This window comes from Malaclemys terrapin, chromosome 16 (genome assembly GCF_027887155.1).
Source record: "Malaclemys terrapin pileata isolate rMalTer1 chromosome 16, rMalTer1.hap1, whole genome shotgun sequence".
NCBI lineage: Eukaryota > Metazoa > Chordata > Testudines > Emydidae > Malaclemys > Malaclemys terrapin.
The window spans coordinates 22,788,791-22,810,211 of NC_071520.1; the positions used below are offsets into that span (position 1 = coordinate 22,788,791).

Genomic DNA, 21,421 nt, shown 5'->3' on the forward strand with positions numbered 1-21,421 from the left:
AAGATGAGCATGATTAATAATGACACTGCCTCAAAATCTGTCGGCCTGCTGTCCTCTCCTGCCATCCATCATCATCACCATAGAGTGGGTGGGGTGAGGGGAATGGGTTACAACAAATAGATCAGAGGCAGAAGTAAAACTTCTACATTCTTCTATAATCTCTTCAAAAAGAAGTTTATACATTTTCTCAGCAATTAGGCCAGGGGAGGGTGGAGTGGGGTTTTTTTGTGTGCTTTTTTTGTTATTTTTTTGTTTAAAAAAAAAAAAAGACAGAAACAGCCCCCCCCCCCAAAGAGATTAACTTGTCAGGCCATGTAAAGCATTTTAATTACAATTTATATATCATGTATAAATAAATATTACATTCTTTCAGTCTACAATGCATACTAGGCATATCTTGTTAAAACCTCCTTCTATGTTATCAAGTGGCAGGGTCCATGTCGTCCAAGTAAAGAAAAAAATAAAAGAGAGACCTACTGAGTTTAGTAATTAAAAAAAAATCAACGGAATCAATGGGTAAAGACAGGGCTGACAAACAATGCAAGTGCTCCCTGCTAGCAGTCAAGCCATAACACTGCTTTCCAAAAAAGATTTGACATGAGGACTTCTTTTGGATTATGAATAGGTTTTCTGAGTGTGGTTTTCCCCCATCATTTAGATTCTGAGCCATATCCTCATTTCGTATAAATTGACATTAAAGTCAGTGGAACAGCACCCATTTATTTGTGCCTTTATCTCCTATTTGTTCCGGATGCATTGCCGAATTCATATTTTGTTATTAAAAACAGCTGATTTTCAATGTAACAGATTTTCCAGTTTGTGCTGGTCCAACGGAAACAAATGAAAATAAAGTAGACCCAGATATCTCTTGATCCTTGGTCATTTGAATTTCTCTTTCTCCAAACTAATGTTATCCATCCAAAAACTCCGCTCCCCTAATTTGAGGAAATAAAATGGGCTTGGGACAACCTGCTTCTCTATTTGTGAGTACCACTCCCCACCCTCCCTCCCAATCCCCCATGAGAACTGGTGGCATTGAAAAGATGAACAGAGCAAAATACAGGACAAATTATGAATTCACTGACTTGGCAAAAAAATAATAATTAGGCTGTGCACATATGTGGGCTTTGATGGTCTTGGTCTTATATTCGGTATGTATGCACCATCTGGTCATTCCTATTGTTTATTATTTTTAAATGCAAACATAGAACAGCACCATCTTCCCTTGGTGAAACATGGGAACTTTGGTTGTGGAAACTTAACCAACCAACCGACACCCAAAAGCAAAATTAAATCTTCCTCCAAACAGAACAAGTTTCTAGCTAGCACAAAACAGCCGAGACTCATGGTTTCAGAAGAGACGCCATGTTGGAATTATTAGTTTTTGCTCGTCCTCTGAGTTCTTCAAATGACAAAGAAGATTATTATTAGCTAATTAAGAAAAACTATTATTTCCTGGTCCATAAAGAACCTACTGGATTTTTTTTTTTTAGACTCATTTTAAAGAAAGCGACAAGGGTTGGAAAATAGATGGAAAAATAAAAATATATCAGATAATCTCTTTCTGCTCCATATTTAATGCCAGGGACATGTTTTCCCTTCAGATGAGGGAACAGAAAGCAACTGCTTGGGTAACACTCTAAACTGTCTCTTCCTGGGTCATACTTTTGTATTACAAGCATTAAAAAGTGACTGTTTCTCTGTCTTTTCTATTAACTAACTTTCTCTCACTTTTTTTTTTTTTTAAAACAAAATTTTTTGGTACCTTGTCTGTAATATTGTTGTTATTATTTTGACCCATCAGATAAATTTTCACAACCTCACCGTGCCCAGTTCATCGTATTGGTTAATCTGTTTCCTTACTCCCTTCTGCGATTTGCATTCCATTGACTGCCCAAATCCACGAGCAGCTGTTGGAGAAAAATAAACAAACGAACAAACCCAAAGCCATGGACAGTTTGACAAATTTCTTTCCCTGATTACAGAAACTGCCTTCTTCTTGTTGTCGATTTTTTCCCCCTACTGATCCCCTCCTTCTCCCCTTTTCAGTGCCTCCCAATATATACTGTAGAACTGAAGGCATCAAGGTGTGGTTAAACCCAGAAAACCAGACAGGAGCTACACTTTGTCTTTGAACTTCTCCATGTAGTTTTTTATCTCTTTGGAGTCCCCGAGGTCCATATCCTGGCACACCCATTTAATATCGTCATCATTGCTACTTAGGATAGAGTTGACGGTGGGACAACCATCATCGGGTGGGATGGTGGTGAAGGTTGTGAATTTTACCCGCTTTCGTTTGGATGTGGGGGAATGCAAAGGTTCCGTTTTCTGCTCTTTCCCTGGCTTCCCCCCTGAGTCAGCAGACCTATGGATCTGGCTCTGAATGTTCTTTTGAGTGCCACCATTGAGGAGGTGGTTGCTTTCCTCATGGCCCATCCCTCGGTCTATAATAGTGGTGTGCTCGTCCTGCTGAGGTGACACGTCGGCTGTGTTCTCCAGCAGCTCCGCCTCATTTCCGAGCCAGACCCAGTCGTGGGAGTGGGTCATGGTGGCTTGCCCTTCCACTGGAACCTGCTTGTGCCGGTATTTCAATGCAAACGTTGCACAGTTTATTAGGAAGACAAGAATTGCCAGGCAGAAGACCCCCAGCAGAGCGTACATCCCAATTTCCAAATCACTAAGGCCTCTGGGCGTCTGCACTAGGTCATTCTCCTCCATGCCCCCATTGCTTTTCGGGAGGTCTACTTGAGCAGGGAAGTTGGTGAAATCTATGGGAATGTTCTGCAGCTGGCCATCATCCGAGAGTTTGCTTCCATCCAGCCTATTGTTTTTCAAGACTTTGTTTTTGAGCATTGACTTTGCAGTGGTACTGACTTTTCTGACGGTACTTTCCTCTCGCTCTGCCGAAGAGCTCCCATAGTATCGCCCATCTTGCCCGTACCGCTCTTGATCTGACACCTTTTGCCGCCGGTCGCTCGCATGGTTTTCAATCTCATCGGCATCATAATCTCCGCCGGTGTTGGAGTTGGCATCATTTTGGCCGAACTTCACTTTGATGTTGCTGTTGCCTGTGGCCAAGATGCTTTTCCTCTTGGACTTCTGGCAGGCTTCAGAGATCATCATGTCTACTTTGATCAATGTGCCCTGCCCTTCACCTTCTGCTGCCACGACCGGCCATTTCCAGGCAGTGCTCTGATGGGTTGAGACAACGGATTTGTCCAGCGACATGGCAGAAAGGGAGAAGTCCTTGGGGTCATAAATGTCTAACGGAGTAACTGAGTTGTCACTGAACTGGATCCAGATGCTTACTATGGCTTCCTAAAAGAAGAGGGAAATGGTTAAAGACAGGGCCTTAAATAAAACAGCTCAGCTGATTGCAACTCATCAATCTTCCCGGCTCTGAAATGCAGCTGAACAAAACAGGAGGCACTGGCTCCGTACTACACTGAAAACAAGCTGAGTCTTGACCGATGGGGCAGAAAATTGGTCACATTTTTCATTAAAGATCCCAGCGGTGTCTTTCATGGAAAGGTTTTGCAAATGGAAATGTGAAATAATTGATATGGGGAGATCGTAATAACAACACACCCATTAAAAAAAAAACACCCATTCCGGTCGCATGAAAACTGGAAGAGACAAAACAGAAAAAGTACTGGAAGCACTTGACAGAACACTTATTTTCCTGTTGTTCCCCATGCAAATATGTCACACGGAGCAGTCAAATTAAACAGGGCATAAATATTGCGGCAGGGAAGAGGAGAGATGCCACAATGTCTTGAAAATGGGTCACCTGAAAGGAAACAAAAGACTTGCAAAACAGTTGTTACTTTGCATGAGAACTGTTTGTTTTTAGCTAAACACACTTTACCCTTGAAAATAATTGTAAACCCCATTACATTTCCATGTCAGCCAAGGCAGGATGTGGGGGTTCTGCTGTGATCTCCATGATAACGATATACAAATGGTTTGGATTTAATTGGACTGTGTTTGCTCCCTGCAGGTAGTACCATTAGAAGTCACCATTAGAAGCAAACAGAATGCTAGAGGTCAAGAGGCGAACTTGTTTTCTATTTGAGTCTCATCCAGATGATATAGATATTTACTTCTCCACGTCTCAGTAGCTTTCTTTGCAGGAGATTTCTTTATTTTTTCATTTGCTCTATGTCTAGTTTGTTTAGTTAGCATACGTGCAGGCAGACTGCTGAAATGCAGCTACACATGAAAGTGAAATTCTATTCTTCCCAAGACTTACACTGCAAATGTCCTTAATAACTTTACACGCAGGTACATCAAAACAATTGGGCTGAAAATCACCATGGGGAAAAGCATCGCCACCCTTTTAATGTCCAATCATAATACAAATTTACAACCCAATATTGTTTTCAATTGGTTACAATTTGTTACACTATGGTTATAAACAAAGGGAATTGCTACCCTTCTACTTAAATTTAAAGCTTTTCAATGAAAACAGCAAGGGGCATTTAGCTGTGCAGAAGGTTGGAATGCACTGAATATTTAATTTTCCAAGTGCTATCAGAAAGCTCTTTGGGGACCAAACAAGGGAAAAATATATTGTGGCACAACAGGAAAGAGGGCAAAGTACTTGGTGATTCAGACATGCTTTGCACACAGTGATGAAATAGAGCCAGGGTAACTCGGAAGCTGTAGCAATGCTGAAAAGTGCGAGGCCGGAAGGGACATTAAAACAACGGATCTTTTATGAAACAAACCTGAGATGGTTGAATAAATTAGTGCAAAACTGCAGAGCATCACTTTTAGGTACATCTGCACTGCCACTGGGGGCTGGGGAGAGGGATTGCAGTATCTGTAGACATACCCAGGCTAATTTTAATGTAGCCACGAGTAACAATAGCAGCGAGTCTGCAGCACCACAGACTTCAGCATGGGCTGTTCCAGCCTGCCTGGGACCCTGGGTACATACTTGGGTGGCTAGCCCGTGCTGTCACGGCTTCACTGCTATTGGTACTCGCACTAACTAGATCAAGGCTAGCTTTGGTAGGTCAATATGTGCTGTAATCAAACCCCCATCTGCAGCATGGTCACTGTAGGCTTTTGTCATTGTGGGGAAGTTTAACTTTTTTGGAAAGTTCTAGCAGTAGCAAACCCAGCTCTGGGAGAGAAAGAACATTCTTCCCATGGAATCGTGTGTGTGTGTGGGGGAACCCATCTCCATTCGTCTTTGGGTGATCTGGCACACTTGATATTTTGCTTCTCCATTACACCTGGAACAATGAGTGTTTTTTTCCCTGCTTTTTTGGCATTGAGTCATATGAAAGGTAAAATGACCATCTTTAATGAGAAACGTACTAGTGAAAACTGCAGCAGGAACTCAAATGGCACTGAGATCATCTCTCAATGGCTCCTTTTTTGGAACCAGAGAGGGCAGTAGAGACAGAATGACAAAAAAGTGGGAGGGGTGTTTTGTGGTTAAGACATTAGACTGGGACTCAGGAGAGCTGGATTCTGAACTTCATCAATGGGAATCAGCGGGAGTTAGGTGCCTAAACACCTTTAAAAATCTGGCCCTCTGTAGCGGAGGCTGGGATAAAATCCAGTTCTGCCGGGCAGCATTCAACTGCCTTGATCATGAGACCATCCTTTCTCATCCTGCAATCTCCTGCCCCATTCGCTACATACATTCCAACTTCTGCAACAGGTGAGGCAGGAGTACTACAGACAGTCTCCTTCACTTCACCAGTTCCAGGCTCCTTGCCCAGCCATTCTCTGTTCCCCCCTTTCCCAGCTCCTCACTTGATCTGTCTCTCTCCCCGACTCTAGCCTCTGGTCCCCTCCACATTCCCCATCCCCATTTTCCTCCCTGGGCCAATCCTCCCACCAGCTCCTTTTCCCAATCTCTTTACCCAGCCAGTACCAGTACTCCCTCCGCACCTGGCTCCTGGTCAGATCCGTCTCTTTTCTCCCTCACCTCCTGCCCGCCACCCCACTCTCCTTGGCCAGCCAGTCCCAGTCTCCACCTCACTTCTCATCCTATCTCAGTTTCCCCACCACTTACGGGTCAGAGTCCCATCCCTGTCCCCTCTCTCTCTCTAGCTTCCAGTTCCAGTTCCCTTGCCTGGACAGTCCCAGTTTTCCTCTCCCTCTCCCCGGGTCTAGTCGCAGCCCCCCTAGTTCCTGGTCCCAACCTACTTCTCTCCTCAGCCCCCTGGCTTTTGCCCCCTCTGCATTCAAATCAGGCAGCTTCTTCCTCAAAGTTGCCTGAGCCCGGGAGGGGGGGGGGCACTGAGAGCACAGGAGTGATAGGCTCCCCGCTCTCAGTTCAGGGGCCTGGACCCAGCACAACCCAGAGCAGCGCCCTCAGCTGCAATTGCAGAGAACACCCTGCTCCGCCCGGCCCTGCAGCATGCCCAGCCTGAATGGAAGCTTCACGGAAGTTGGCTGCTAAAATCTACAAAGTCTTCACTGAGCATGTGTGAACTGTGATCTTAACACTTGGCCAAACTGGGACAGATTTTCATGTGGGAGGCAACAGACTTCTGACACAAAGGCCACCCTTCTTACGGAAAGTCCCTGCTCCAAAGCGTGGGATGGCAGAGCATTTTAAAGGAAAGGTCACCAGAAGTTTTTAGGATGAGCAAAACAATGTGGATTTCGCTAGCCTCTTTCTCAGAAATGGCTGAGCTGTTTTGGCTGTATATAAAAAAAAAATCAGCCTGGGGCAGGCACCCAGCATGGGAAACTTCAGCTCAAGCTGTTAAAGTTTGGTAAAGTTGTAAGCCACTGACAACAAGTGGGAAGCGTCGTGGTAGGAGCTACTGGCTTTCTCTGTCCCCACAAAAGCACAAGCCTGGTGTTTGGGAAGAAGAGTACACGGGCAGCCATTTGAGGTTTAAGACCACAAATATGATTTACTCCAATTAACCAAGACTCCCTGCTATTCTTTTCAATCTGCACCGAATTTTTAAATTTTAAGGGATCCTCTCTATAAAGAGCCAATTACATAGAAAACTGTCACACGTGGCCAGTGGAGAATCTGAATTATAAGGGGAAAAAAAAGAGAATTCCCCCAATCCTGCCAAAATACATTTCATCTGCTCAAATAAGCAATTTGGCACAAAATCCTCTTCTTGATTCTTTCTCTTAAAGGCAAGCTGAATGCAAGGGAAGGAAGCAAATTTCCCAAATGATCAGAAATTCTGAAAGGCTTAAAAAAATAGAAATGATTTAGTGCCATGTCCTTCAAAGAGCTGTTTCTGCAAATCCTATGTACCGCATCAATAAATCCCTTCCAAATCTCTGACAAGGGCCTCCAATTACTATCAACAGATGAAGATGGATTGAAACCTTATTATCAGCAAAGCTGCTGCCCTGTCGGATGCCGAAGGTGACAAATCCCTGTGTTCATTAATTAATAAGCATAAACAAATAGCTTGTGGGGTTACCAGTTTTCATCCCCCTTTCTTTCAGTTGTGCTCTTTATAAACAAACAAACCACAAATTCCCGTTATTGTCAACATCCCTCAGAAGATGGGATTATTTATACGGTAACTAGAGAGATTGGAGGTGAGTCAGATACCATACATCAGATCACTCTGAACCCGATTCAGAAGCGATGAAGAATTTGCTTCCCACAGCAGCTGTTGATTTCCAAATGACATGCAGGTTCCCTGTGTATGTGAAGCACCGCCACACTCACCAAGAACTTTTTGGTCATGTTTTTCTTCATGCTTCTCTAATCTCCTCTTCCACCCTAGCCAGACTAGCATGCTTTGCCTATTTATGTTAGTTTGACCTCTTCAGCACCACCCCCTATCTCAGTGTGCAATCACACCTCTGCTTCCTCGTAGCTGCTGATCAGTCTGGAGATGCCATCTGATAAATTTGCCTGAATTATAAAGCCAACCAGTATTTTCCCTTTTGTAAATGACTTTATCTCCCCTGTTTTCTTCATGTTATAGTTAGAGCCGGTGGAACAGTAGGGGGAAAATCTGTCCCTTACAGTTCACAAATCTGTCATGGAGCCTAAGGCCTTGATTCCATTCAGCCATACCCAGGGCCACCGAGAGCGGGTTCAGGCCCCGGTGAAAATTTTTTTCGGCCCCCCCAGCAAGGGTGGACTGGCTAAACAGGGCTGACGAGGGGGTGTGGGAAAGCTGGGCCCCCTTCCAGACCGTCGGGCCCCAGTAATTTATACCGGCTTCCCCCCCAACTCTTGTCGGCCCTGACCATACCTCCGACCTTTCATAGCTGCAAATTTGCAAAGCTTCAAAACTCTTCTGCACAGTCTGATCACAAATATAGGTATTTGGTTCTCAGTGTGTATATCCCACCCAGCTGAACTGACCAGCTCTGAACGTTCAAACACCAAAAGGCAACTTGGATTCAGAAGCTAGAGCTGGCTGGTGAGTGGCATGTCATATACATACACCTCTACCCCGATAGAACACGACCCGATAGAACACAAATTTGGATATAACACGGTAAAGCAGTGCTCCGGGGGGCGGGGCTGCACGCTCCAGTGGATCAAAGCAAGTTTGATATAACGCGGTTTCACCTAGAACGTGGTAAGATTTTTTTGGCTCCCGAGGACAGTGTTATATTGGGGTAGAGGTATATAGCATATAATGACACCGGCACTCTGGGACATTGGTTGTCTGTGAACTGTCAGGCAGATTTTATGATGGTGGTTTTGACCTATAAAGCCCTAAATGGCCTCTGACCATCCACTGAACACATCTGTAGCATTGTAGGCACTGATGCTGGATTCCCCTCACTACGCTACAGAGTTCTCCATAAGGGCCATGGAGCTCTGGAAATGTCCTTTTGTCCCGGGTCCGAAAAGGCCCAGATTGGCTGACTTTCAGGACATGCTACAGGGTCACTTTGTTTCACCTGGCCTATGAAGAGCGGTTGCTGGATGGCGGCACAGACTGATGCGAGGGGGTGTTTGTATCTGATGACATTCTGGTGCCTGGTAGAAGGGGTGGAATGACTGGTCTAAGTATTTGCTTTGCTGGGGGCTCAAAGCCTGTGCCTGGGTCCTTTTTACTGTTCTAACTCAAAAGAAAAAAAAAAAGTCAAATAAATGAAATGAATCCTTTGCAAATAATGTCCAGAGTGCCACTGGTTTCTTGTGCTGCTCTTTGGCTGTGTTAGGACATCGATCGCATTTGCAAATACTGGGACTTCTTGGCGGGGCGACTGTGTTACAGAACCAGAAGCTGAACTCCCACGAACAAAGTAAAAGGAAAAAAATCATAATGTATTCAGCAAATCCTGTCTGACACCTCATACAGGAGACACGCCCAATCCTAGTCCCACTGAGGTCAGTGGGAGTTGTACATTGTCTTCAGTGGGAGCAGGATCAGATCTTAAGAGGCACCACAGAAAACTGATAGAAACTTAATGTTACTCCAAGCAAGGACTGAGTAAGAACAGAGTAAAGATTTGGAGGTGGAGTTTTTATCAGGACAATGAGAACAGATGAATGGATCATAAAGGTGGGGTTTAAGGTCTGGCTTATTGGCCTCAGCAGTGACCCATTAAATAAAGTCACCATAGGCAGGAGCGGCGCCATAGTTTTTGCCGCCCTAGGCGGCAGCGCTCCTCCTCTGAGCATTCGGTGGTGGGGGTCCTTCCGCTCCGCGTCTTCGGGGCACTTTGGCGGCGGGTCCCGGGGTGAGTGAAGGACCCGCCACCTAATTTCCGCCGCAGACCCGGAGCAGAAGAACCCCCCGCTGCCAAATTTCCGCCGAGGGCAGCAAAATGCCGCCCCGCAAATCCTGCTGCCCTAGGCGACCGCCTAGGGTTGCCTAATGGAAGTGCCAGCCCTGACCATAGGCTGGATGAAACTCTCGATTCTTCTTATGGAGGAGAAAGTTGCTGGATTAGAAGCCTCAAACTAGAGCTAGTTGGGAATTTGTCAATTAAAACCTTTTTTTGGTTGGAAAATGTCGATTCATTGAAACTAAAACCTTTTGCAGAAATGTGAGAGTTTTGATGAAAATTTCTCTGGTCCATGGGGGAATTTCAGGTCGAAAGGAAAGAGAACCAGAGCCCCCAGAACAGGCAAGAGCCCAGTGGTTAGGGCACTCAGCTGGGATGTAGACCTTAGTTCAAGTCCCTACTCTGCCCGAGTTGGAGGAGGGACCTGGACCTGGACCTTCCACATCCCAGGTGAGGGCTTTCCTGTTAGTCTCACCTTCTGGTCCAATGAATATTTAATTATTCATAAAAAAAGTGGAACAGCTTCAACAGGAGAAATTGATTCTACAGCCAGCGGGTTAAAGCCATTCACATGGGAGACCCAGGTTCTAGTCCTGCTCTGACTCAGGCAGAATAGAGACCTGAACCCAGAGTTCCTACATCCCAGGTGACCACCCTAATCACTGCGCTATTGGTTATTCTGGAGTCTGTCATGTTCTTTCATGAAAGATTTTGAAAGGCCTCAGGTTTGTCCTGCTAAGGAACGAAAACAAATGTCAAAAGGTTGAAATTTTTCATGAAACGGAATGCTTGTTTTCCGGCCAGTCCTCCGTCAAACCCTTTCCATTGCGGGCGGGGAATAATGGCCAACTGTGCTAGCAATTCAGAAACCTGTACCTCTAGGATTCAGTGGCTGCCCTCACACCATAGCTGTGCAGGTACAGAATGCTCTCAGAGCCGCTGCAAAGGGCAGGCTGTGCTGGGCAGCAGAGGAGCTGCTGGTGATCAGGCAGCCGCGGAGAACTCGAGTGCATGAACTACACGGGTTGAGGGCAGCAATCAGCCCAACGGGGGAGCCCGGAGGGAGGCACGCGGCTTGGAAGCATATAAAACACTCTGCCTCCTCACCCTTAGCTCGGGAGGTGGGGGTGGGGACGGGAAGAAAAAGGCAGAGGCAGGGTGTGGGGGGCATGCACACGCCCTCCAGCTTGGAGGGGCTGCAAGGACAAAGACAGAAGCAGCAGATGGGGAACTGCATGGAAAAGGCAGCTGGGTTTACAGCAGCAGCAGGTGGAAGCCCAGAGAGCAGGACAGGAGCGAGTGGGAGGGATAGGAAAGGCAGCCACTAACCCAGGTTGTTACTTGCAACCAGGTTACCTGGGGCTTTCCAGGCCCTGGTCTGAGAACTCTCTGGCCTCTCTTTCCTTGCTCCTTCCTGCTAGTAGCAATGAGAGCTGGAAGGGAATTAGCAGCTTCTATGCTTCCAGGCTGGGGAGGTGTGAGGGACTGTGGGAGATGGGGGGTGGAGCAGCCAGTCCTCGTTAAGGGAAGGGTGCTTGGCTGCCTCTTGCTTCTTGATGGGTGCACTCCCAGCAGAATACAGTGGGGCTACACCGCAGAGCCGGGAAGAGGAAGAGCGTACAGCAGGTACAGCAACATGAACACACTGTTCAGCTGAACAATATTCAGGAGGCATTGGTCAGAGCCTTCCCATGCTCATAAACTCACGCTGGTAAATATCTTTGCACACTGCATTGAGATATGCAACCCCTGCTGCCCCACAGGCTGTTTTATTCTCAAGCCGGCATGTGACACTCCCAGCCAAGCTGCAGGAGAAAAATCCCACGCTGCCCTACGCCCTCTAACTAGGTTTGATTTGTTTCTAGCTTTGGCTTCTTCAATTTCCGACTCGGCATCTGTCGAGAAGAGCGGTTTCCAAAAGGAAGCCCCGAAGAAGGGCACAAATGGGTTAATTACATAAGACTCAGATGATTACAGGATGAAGTAAATTAAACAGATGGGCAGCACTTCCTTCTTCGAGCTGGGATGTCATCCTGCCACTAACTACCGAGTTATAAAACAATCGACATTATTCTTGCGTTCCAGAAAATGATATAGTGATCAGCATGAAAATGGGCCATAAAACCTGAACCGAGCTCTTCCCTATTTACGAGGAATGAAACAGTGGTTTTGTGAGAGCAGTGGCTGCAGATGGCATTATACAGCCCTGAATAAGTGTATTCTACTCCGCTGAGTGAAATCAGGATTGAACAGGCCCTTGTCACTTCCATTGCTGCTGACTCCCTTGTTTTTAATCTATTCTATGGCAACTATTTGCCTCGATTTGGTGCTGTTTTACACTCCTCGTATCCGTACAGATTATGTGACCTGAAATTCACCGCTTGAGACCCTTCCCTCGGCTGGTCTGAAAACGTGCCGGCTTTGAATTAAGCAGGATCGACACACCGGTGTCCCGTAATGAGCTGAACAACTAACCCATTTGAGTCAGCCTGAAGAATAAAAGAAGATAGGGGAGCCAGGCTGCCTGCTGTTGCTCCAACAGGAAAATGAACAAGCTCGTCTTTCTCCCATGGCTGTTTTATGGCGCTCCCAAATATTAAATCACCCTGAAGCATGGGGCTCTCCCGCTCTCTGACATGGAGATCAAGAGCATTGCTCCTGGCAAACAGAGAGCATGGATGGCCTGTGAAACAAGTATAAGAAAGGCTTAGGAGAGCTGCAAAGGTCACGGTTTTTCACGGGAGCCTTTGAAAAGACAGACAACGTGCAAGTCGGAACGTTTGGGTTTGGAACTTTTCCAAAGGGCTAAGCCCAAATTTGCAGGCGGGAAGAAAAAAGAAGCCACCGTCAGGGTGCCCTCTGCTGGAGAGGTATGGCTATAAAACTGTGTTATACCCGTCACTTAAAGTCTATGCTGTTTTCCCCTAAAAACTTGCTAAGGGGGAGGCAACTTCATCAGAGCTCTGCAGGGATGACCCACGGCCCCACCCAACATGCCAGCAGCAAGGAGAACCGGAGTGCACACTACCTGTTTTGGGGTATGAAGCACCTCCTGAGCAATGGTTGTAGCCACAATAGCTCGGTTATTTGCCGGGCTTGGCTGAAGGAAGAGCGACAGCCCAGCCACCATCTGCACCCCGAGGTCTGTTAGGGTCACTTTGTCATCGAGCACCGTCACCGTCTTCTCTGCCAGAATGGAGTCCGACAGAGGAGAAAAAACCTTTGGAGAAACAGAAAGGGAACAGCGTCAGGAAAGGGTTAAACACCGGCAGTGACCCGTCTCACCACTTCATCTGCTCCTGCCCCAAAAGCCTTGCTTCGGGCACAGAAACTGGGTGCAGGAGTACCTGGAGAGGACAGACTGGTTTCATGCAGGAAGCAAAGAGAACCCATCCGATGGAGAGATTATAGCTCAAAGCCACTGTATCAAATACCTCTTTGGGAGCTATCTTATTTTACTCCCATTATTTCCACTACTTTCGCATAAGCCTGGAAATAATACAACCTTTCCCTCCTAATTTTGGTCCTGATCCTGCAAGGGGCTGAGCCTCCTCAACTCTCAATGGCTTCAAAGGGTGCTGGAGGCTCTCAGCACCCTCCAGGATTTGTCCTTCATTTTTCCATTTCCATTTCTCTGTCCCTGAAGTTTCTAATGGATCATGCAGCCCATTCTCAAGTGGGAAATTGTTCCCTTTGATGCAAATGGCTACTCCCTATCCACCTCCAAACGTTCTACAAGCTACTCAAACACACACAGTCTCTCCCACCCACAGTCTGTGGCTACATTTGCAGTTTGTGCACTAAACTCTGCTGAGACTCCAAACAGGACATTGAGGGCCAAATATTCAGCCAGTGGAAATCAGCATAGCACTATGGTCTTCAGTTTACACCAGCTAAAAATCTGGCCTATGAGTAACTTTCACAGGCACTGAACACCCTCCACTCCAGTTGACACCCATTAGAGTTATGGGTGCTCGGTATCTCTGAAAATCAGGCCCTCTGTCTCCAAGCAGCAGTTCCGCTAGTTGAACTGTAGGGGGAGCCTCCTGCTGTGGGGGAAAGCAGGATGTTTACTAAGATCTTCACAGGTGCAAGACCTGTCCGGTAAGGGTGGCTGAAGTACAGGTTTTGATCTGTCTCACTACAATGGCGGGGGCTTTTGCTTTATTTGTTCGAACTGACTGGAGATGGAATGTATGTGTGTGAAATTCTAGGAGGCCACAGCCTTGCTACAACAGATTATTACATTCCAAAGCAGTGCTGTTTTAGCAGAACACTGCTGGCTCTTCCAGGATCACGTAGGTGTTAATGCAGGAATGGTAGAACCCAGAACAGTTCAGTGTACGTACCTGGATCGTTGTCATCCCCACTTCTTGTCCAATCAAAATCCTTCCTTCTTGTAGCCTGGCAATGTGAGGCTCCTCCAACTTCATAAAATCCATCACCAGGTCTGTAATGTCAAACTGCCAGTCAGAACCCAGCAAGTAGTTCAGCTGACTCCAAGGGCTAGAGTCCTCCGCGACAAACTGAGTAAGGACTCGCACCATGGCATGCTGGTACTGGAGCGCACAGCCTCTTCCCTTCCGCTCATCTTCATCCTCATCATCACTGTCCCTCGTGGGTCTTGAAAAGAAGAAAAAGGAAGCATAAAAAAAAAAAAAGATCTGAGGACAAAACTCCTTCATAGTCTCTTTCCCTGCAGCGAAAACTAAGAGCAAAGTGCTAAGCAAGGAAAACACTTCCTGGAATAAAATCAATTCAGAACAAAAAAACGATCAACTGAACAGACTCGATCAGTGCATATGGAGCCCGAGAGTCACTATTGCATGCTATAGCACACAGGTACACGCCCTTAAGTGTCGTTGCTGATTCTTGGCATTACACAGGCGATCGTGATAGGTGTATGATATTGGTGTCTTATCTTTGAAGATCTCCACTGAAATACCAGAATGCAGAGACGGGTCAGAACCAAATCCCACTTCCAGTCTCCCTTGAACTATGGGTTGGATTCAAATCCAAACTCTGCCACTGGACCATCTAGGTAAGTAAATGACTTCGGAGCACATACCCTATTGAAAACCACTGACTACCCTGGGGGGAAGCTGGGATCCAGATGCAACCTCTGTACCGTGAGCTGTTCTTCCTGGGCTTAAAATTAGCTCCATTCATTGCAAGAAAATGCCTGATATAAATTAAGCGACTAAACCCACCTCTTATTGGAGACAATGGGGACTCTCCAGCCTTTTATTTGGCTTAGCTCCGTGTCCGAAATATCAATCTGAAGAGGCAGGCGTGGAACCCAGACTGTGATTTGCAGAGGGGCGCTCAGATATTGGTATGTGAAATTCACTATCGCATCCACCTGGCCTTTCATTTCTTTGCCATTGACAAACACATAGTCACATCTGTCAGAAACCTAAAGGAGAGGAAGGTAGAGGGGAAAAGAGAGAGAGAGAGAGAGAAGAGAAGGTAATCGCTGCGACAAAGCAGGCTCAAAGTGGAAACCTGGCGTCTGAAAAACAAAAACAAACAAAAAAGGCTCCCTTCTCCTTACGCATGTTAATGATGGCGTTTTACAATGGAACCAGCTGAACACAAAAATCCTCCACCGGCTCAGAAGGCATAATTATGCTAGAGATGCCTAAAGACTGGATATGATTTCTGAAGCCGCTGGCTGGGTTTTCTATTTGTTATTCAATGAGCCACTAGCTGATCACATCTCTATGGAATTTATAATGAGAGAGACTCCTTCACCGCATGGCCAAAAGAAAGCTAACAACCCCAAACTGGACTAGTTGGATGCAGACAGCAATTATAAACTCTACCCCGACCAGAGTTTTCACCTTCAGTCTGGTGTGACACTGTTAGTGTCACACATCAGTCCGAGGATGAAGCTGGCTCTGGAGTGGATTTCAGACGGAGAATGGAAACAACAACACATTCATTTCCTCTGCAATAAACATTATCTGTTTATAAATGTTTACATTTTGATTAAAGCCATAAAGTAATTCTAAACACTGCAGTAGATTTATCATTAACATGTAAATACTGTCCTGAAATATAAGCAAGCATTAGCATAGTCATGTAAGAGTTATACCAGTAATCACTTCTTTAATCAATGTTGTAATTTACAGACCATTGAGTTTTCTCATTTATTACCTTACTGAGTACTAGTGGGATGGAATAGAATCCCTCCAGAATATATAAATCATTAAGAGGGATGCAGATAGTATGAAGTGGCTCGGTGTGATAAAGTCATTGTCAAATCTATTCCTAAAGGTGTCATAAACGTCTGGGGAAATCTTGCGGCACATTAATCATACATTAAGTGGCTAGCAATGGGAGCTGTTGCATTACTAAATGAGCTGGCATGTCTGCAGAAATTACAAGTAAACCCAACAGATATCTTCAATTCACATGCTTTCTCCCTCCCCTTCAGAAACCTATTTCATCTTCTGTAATGAATGTCATTAGCACCGGTAATGGCCCTCCCACCTGAACATCTATTTATACCATCATCTGCTCCCTTTGATTTTGTCTTTCCCCATACCACTTTATTCAAATGATGCTTATCACATGGAATAGCTCAAGTCCCCAAGCTAATCAAATGGATGGGTGCCCTCTATGACCATGGATAAACATAAGGGCTAGATATGCTAAACTGTTCCTAGTTATACAGCACATGTCCAATCTGTATCCTCTGGTAGTATAGGCACTGCTCATTTTCTGGTATAGTAGTCAGGAGAAATATTTCAAGGGAAGACCTCAGAGAACATAATCTGAGCACAGTTTAATGAAATGATACACCACAACCATCTTGAACGATTGTAAGTGAGTTCTACTCACTGGATGCCATACTATCTAGTACAATACAGGACCCATCTGTTTGCTTAGCCTTTTTTCCTCATGTTATCCAAGTTATGTTTAACGGACATAAGGTGGGAAATGTTTCCTTTTTTCACATAGATGGACAGTGTGTCCTGTTTTAGTATATGTTACATACGAGCGTGGCCTGTAATTTACAAAAGGGATTACATTTTCATAGTAGTTTGTATATGAGCTATATCTTATCTCATATATCTCACATGTGCTGCAATGACATATGTGCTACTTATATAAGATTCACATGTAAGCTATACAGATCTTTGTTCCAGATGGTTACTCTTGATTTTCATGGTGCTGTTAACAGTGACACTTTATCCCCTCTGTATAGAGTTATGACATCAGGAATCACAATCCACCATAAAAAGGAGGATTTATTAAAGAAAACAACAACAATTACAGACAGGCTTCTACACAGCTTCAGTTCCAGCTTTGTCATCTTTGTTTGCCCAGCACCCATTCTGCCTGGAGCTCTATACAGCACACAGAGAACATAGCTACTGAATAATATACTGCAAGATCATTGCACATGGTCTATTGCTCTGAACAAAAAACTGGGAGCGAAGAAGTCCTTGTTTCTAATCATGGCTCTCGTCTGGGTTCTAATCTCTGATGCCTTGTGTGGTCTCAGGCAAGGCACTTTAACTCTGTTTCCCCCATCCTCAAAATGGGGATGGCAATATTTACGCACTTGTTGGGGTGCTGTGAGCCTCAGGGCTTGTCTATGTGTGGAGGCAATGTGCTTTACAGGAGTATAATACTAATGTATTGAGCATTTATTAGTCCATGTAGACCCTGCTGGGGCATTTAAACTTAGTGCTGTTTGAAGCAGTTCTACAGTAAAGCGTACAAGGGGACTTTAAGTGATCACCCCCCTAGAGCGCATGACCCGTCTGTCTTTACACATTGTTCTGCTGCCACCGCTGTCACAGGCCCAAGGGGGCTCCCGTGGGGAGGCGGACCAGCACTGTATGTTGCTAACGCGGTTGCAAGCATCACAAGGCATTGGGGGGGAGAGGGGGGAGGTCAAAGGTGTAAGTGTGGAATGGAAGATTCCCTTGCAGGGAGCGAGAGGCCTTCAGCAGTGACTGGCCCCCGTGCTGCGGCGAGGAACCTGAAGGGGATTTAGGCAGCTCGGTGCCGCAATAACTCCCACTCTGATATCTCCGGGCTAGCAGGGGGTGGTGATATCTGATGCCTCCCTCCTCCTCTCCCCTGCCTTCTCTCTCTCTTTCTAGCAGGCGGCTTGCATAGGTATATTCTGCTTCGGGACAGTAGATCCTCTGTGATATACTCACCGTGAGGGACATCTGTATGCGGCTCAAAGCTTTGTGATAAAATGTTCACCTTCAGGCTGACCCAGGTGTACTGGACCTACAGCTATGATTTAATAGGTGCAGAAGCCAAACACTGTCGGGAACCGAACAAATGTGTCTATCAGGGAAAAACAACAACAATAGCAGCAAATCCTCAATTTGTAAATGCTTCTGGGCTGATGTCCAACCTCCAGCTTTCCTTGCAATGCTGTTGTAGAACAAATGGCTAAATGAATGTATCTAGCCTCGCATTTTAAGGAAGCGCCTACCGTAGCTACCAAGCTGCTATTAATATAATTGATGCAGATTAATATTTATTAGTGGGTATGCGTCAACCAGAGTGGCAGGCCTTTTTGACTTGCATTGAGAAAAAAAAAAAAAAAGGTCTTATCACCAAGTCCAAGCGTCCTTACCATCCCTTACTATAGGAGCCAAAGATGGAGCATGTGTAACTTACACATGCTCCATCTTTGGCTCTTATATTCCCAATACAGCGCTAGCAATGGGACGGGGGGGCAAGTCCCAAGCTATCAACTGTCAGTGAAAATATTTTTGACTATTTCACTTTCGTGCAGCCATCCTTCTCGGGGCTGCCCGGATTGCTTTTGAAGTGCATTTTCACACAGGGAAGCACGGGGTGGTAGTGATGTTTCCCGAGCTAGTGTCTCAGAGCAGATGAAAGGGAGAAGAGGGTGGTATCTCAGCACCCAATTCACAAGGCACACGTCTCTGCACATGCATAAGAATAAGACACTGGCTCTCTGAAAATGCCCCATTAAAATCATGCATAGTCTGCAGCTTTGGTCATCACAAAATCCTGGGTCAGCTTTGTATGGCAGCGTAAGCAAAGCGAGATTGCTTCTTCCTTCCTTCTCTCACCTAACAATGTTTAAAAAAAAAAATAAAAAAAAATAAAAAGGTTTTCCCAGCTTCAGTGAGCAAACCCAGATCTAAACCCAAATGCACTGATTCCTGCCAGGATTTAGCATAGCCTAGAGTCTCCCTGTTTAACCAGCACCTAACCTCAAAACTGCTATTCACACCAACTGCGGGTTCCTTACTGGAGGAGCCAGGGGACCGCTAAGTGTGACTGAGTCACCTAGGAACGGACTACCTTAGATCACATCAGATTAGCTGGAAATCAGATCCCAGTCATCTTATTTTTTGGATGGGTATAAACTGGTCTTCCGGTCATTGTTCTGCACAGACATTAGGTTAATTCAGTGTCTTCCCCATGAAGATATGCATGGCTATGTCTACACTAGGAGCCAGGGATGTGATTCCCAGCTCATGTAGACATACTCGGGCTAGCTCTCATCGAGACAGCGGGCTAAAAATAGTAGCGTATCTGCACTAGCAAGAGCAGCAGCAGCGGCATGTGCTAGCTGCCCTGCGTACAGGTTCAGGCAGGTTTTGTCAGCGATGGGGGCATGGGTGGTTAGGCATAGTGGTTAAAGCAGGAGTCATGCCTAGTGGTTTCAGCAGGAGTAGGCGCCCAGGGTCAGAGGCCAGGTGCCAGAGCCAGGGGTTAGAACCGAAGACAGGAATTGGAGCCCAGGGTCAGATCTGGGTCACTGGGAATGAGGCAGGGCAGGAGCAGGCCTGGGAGGTCTGGCCAATCGGGTGATTTTGCTGCAAGCCAAGTGTGATTCAGCTGTGTGTCCTCTCTGGTGCTCACTAGGGAGCTAGCTAGTCGCGGGCTCAGCACTGGCAAACCCTAATTCCCGATGGCTAGCTTTGACCTAGCTTGCTCGAGTTAGCAATAGAATTGAAGCCAGGGCAGCACGGACTTCAGCAGGGACTGGACAAGCCCGCCCCAGACTCTGGGTTTATTCTCAGGTGGCGAGCCTGTGCGGACATCTGTGCTGCTGCACCTAGGTAAGGTCAGGTATGTTTAAGCATGTTGCAGCCACGCTTCTAATCTCCCTATAGGCACAGCGATAGGGAAGTTCTAGTCTATTTCTTGTACTGTGGTATCTGAGCACCTTCCAGAAGTGCTTTAAGCAACGTGACTAGCGCCCGCCGTCTGTGATTCTGGTCCACAACAATTAATTGAGCCCATGACAGACGTTGAGATGCTGGAGACTTTGTCTGTGTGAACAGGTGATATCAGTCTCTCTCCCCTCCCCCACCTTCCAGTGTTTACATTTTTCACCGTGAAAACATTTTCCCTTTGAAACGTCCTTTTATCTCTTGCATCTAAAAAGGTGAGAGATGATGAAGAGAGCTCCTGCTTAGCCATCACCTTTATGCAAATGATCTGCTCCACTCGGTGTAGCGGATCAGCGAAAAGTTTTGAATTTGAAGGAGCTCTCTGATGCCATTTCAGCACTTTCCTTCCTTATTAAAGTTGGCATTACAGCTACTCTTCCCTAGTTATTTTTCTAACTTTAGACCAAAAAGGGAAAGAAAAAAAAAGGAGAGAGACGAAAAGCCAGGGCTAAGCAAAATGTCTCAGACGCTTCCTTTCTCTTTGCTTTATTTTTTGTGCTCCCTTCTAACAAAGGCCACTTAGGCTCCAAGTGGCGTGGATGGTTTCATCCTGTGATAAACCACATTTTAGCGAGCTGGCAGCCTGGAACAGAAACATCAAGTCATCTCCCCAGAGCATGACCTGCGGCCGCTTTGAGAACTGTGCCGTAGTACACTGGAACTTTGTGATTTGGGAGGGAATGCAAGCTCCCTGCTAATAAAGCAGAAACAGAACTTGGTTGTAATGAATATAAAGGGGATTCTTTACTGAGGGCCCTGGACACAGACAAGACTCCATACTTCTCCCTTGCCTGCGGACTGAGGCTGTTATCCTGCAGTGAGCTCGGTCACAGGATGATGAAGGCCTTTCATAGCATATACTGCCTAATGTCCTCACGTAGAGTCTCACTACCTTCTGACCGGGACTCAGCCTCCACTACAAAGAAGGAGGTGCCAGAGAGGACTGTCTTGGGGCTTTGACCTCTGTTGCAGATTCCTAGAGCTCTGCAAATCTGCAGATATCCGCTTTATATACCTCTACCCCGATATAACGCGACCTGATATAACACAAATTCGGATATAACGCGGTAAAGAAGTGCTCTGGGGTGGGGCGGGGCTGCGCACTCCGGCGGATCAAAGCAAGTTTGATATAACGTGGTTTCACCTATAACGCGGTAAGATTTTTTGGCTCCCGAGGACAGCGTTATATCGGAGTGGAGGTGTATCTGCGGATATCCGTGGGCCCTGTTTGCGGTTCGCAGGTGGATGGGAATACAAATTTTGTATCCACGCAGATTCCCGAGCAATTTATATTAAGATACAGTCGGGCACAGCCACGTTGCAAGGCACATTTTGTGTCAAACAGAAGCAAAGACACTTAGGTTTTGCAAGCCGGTTGGAATCAAAAACTGATCTGCTCCATTTCAGATCTGTGTAACCCAGCTGTGGAAAGAAGGACTTGTAAAAGGCATGGAAATTAATGAGATGGACAGACTCTTTTAGCCTAATGTAAGCTTCTTCACTCTCCCCAAGCTTCTTTCACCTCT

At 46.0% G+C, this 21,421-nt stretch overlaps 1 protein-coding gene across 2 annotated transcripts in view; it reads right to left on the reverse strand.

Annotated features, from left to right (window-relative positions):
* Positions 1–308: 308 nt before the first annotated feature.
* Positions 309–21,421, reverse strand: part of TMEM132C (transmembrane protein 132C) — a 310,537-nt gene continuing 289,424 nt past the window's right edge. For both annotated transcript variants that reach the window (XM_054007021.1, XM_054007020.1), the window contains 4 exons: positions 14,916–15,121; positions 14,055–14,328; positions 12,734–12,925; positions 309–3,318 (listed from right to left, as the gene is read on the reverse strand). In XM_054007021.1, the coding sequence (XP_053862996.1) occupies positions 2,119–3,318; positions 12,734–12,925; positions 14,055–14,328; positions 14,916–15,121 (1,872 nt within the window). In that variant the 3' untranslated portion in view covers positions 309–2,118. The remainder of the gene's footprint in view (positions 3,319–12,733; positions 12,926–14,054; positions 14,329–14,915; positions 15,122–21,421) is intronic.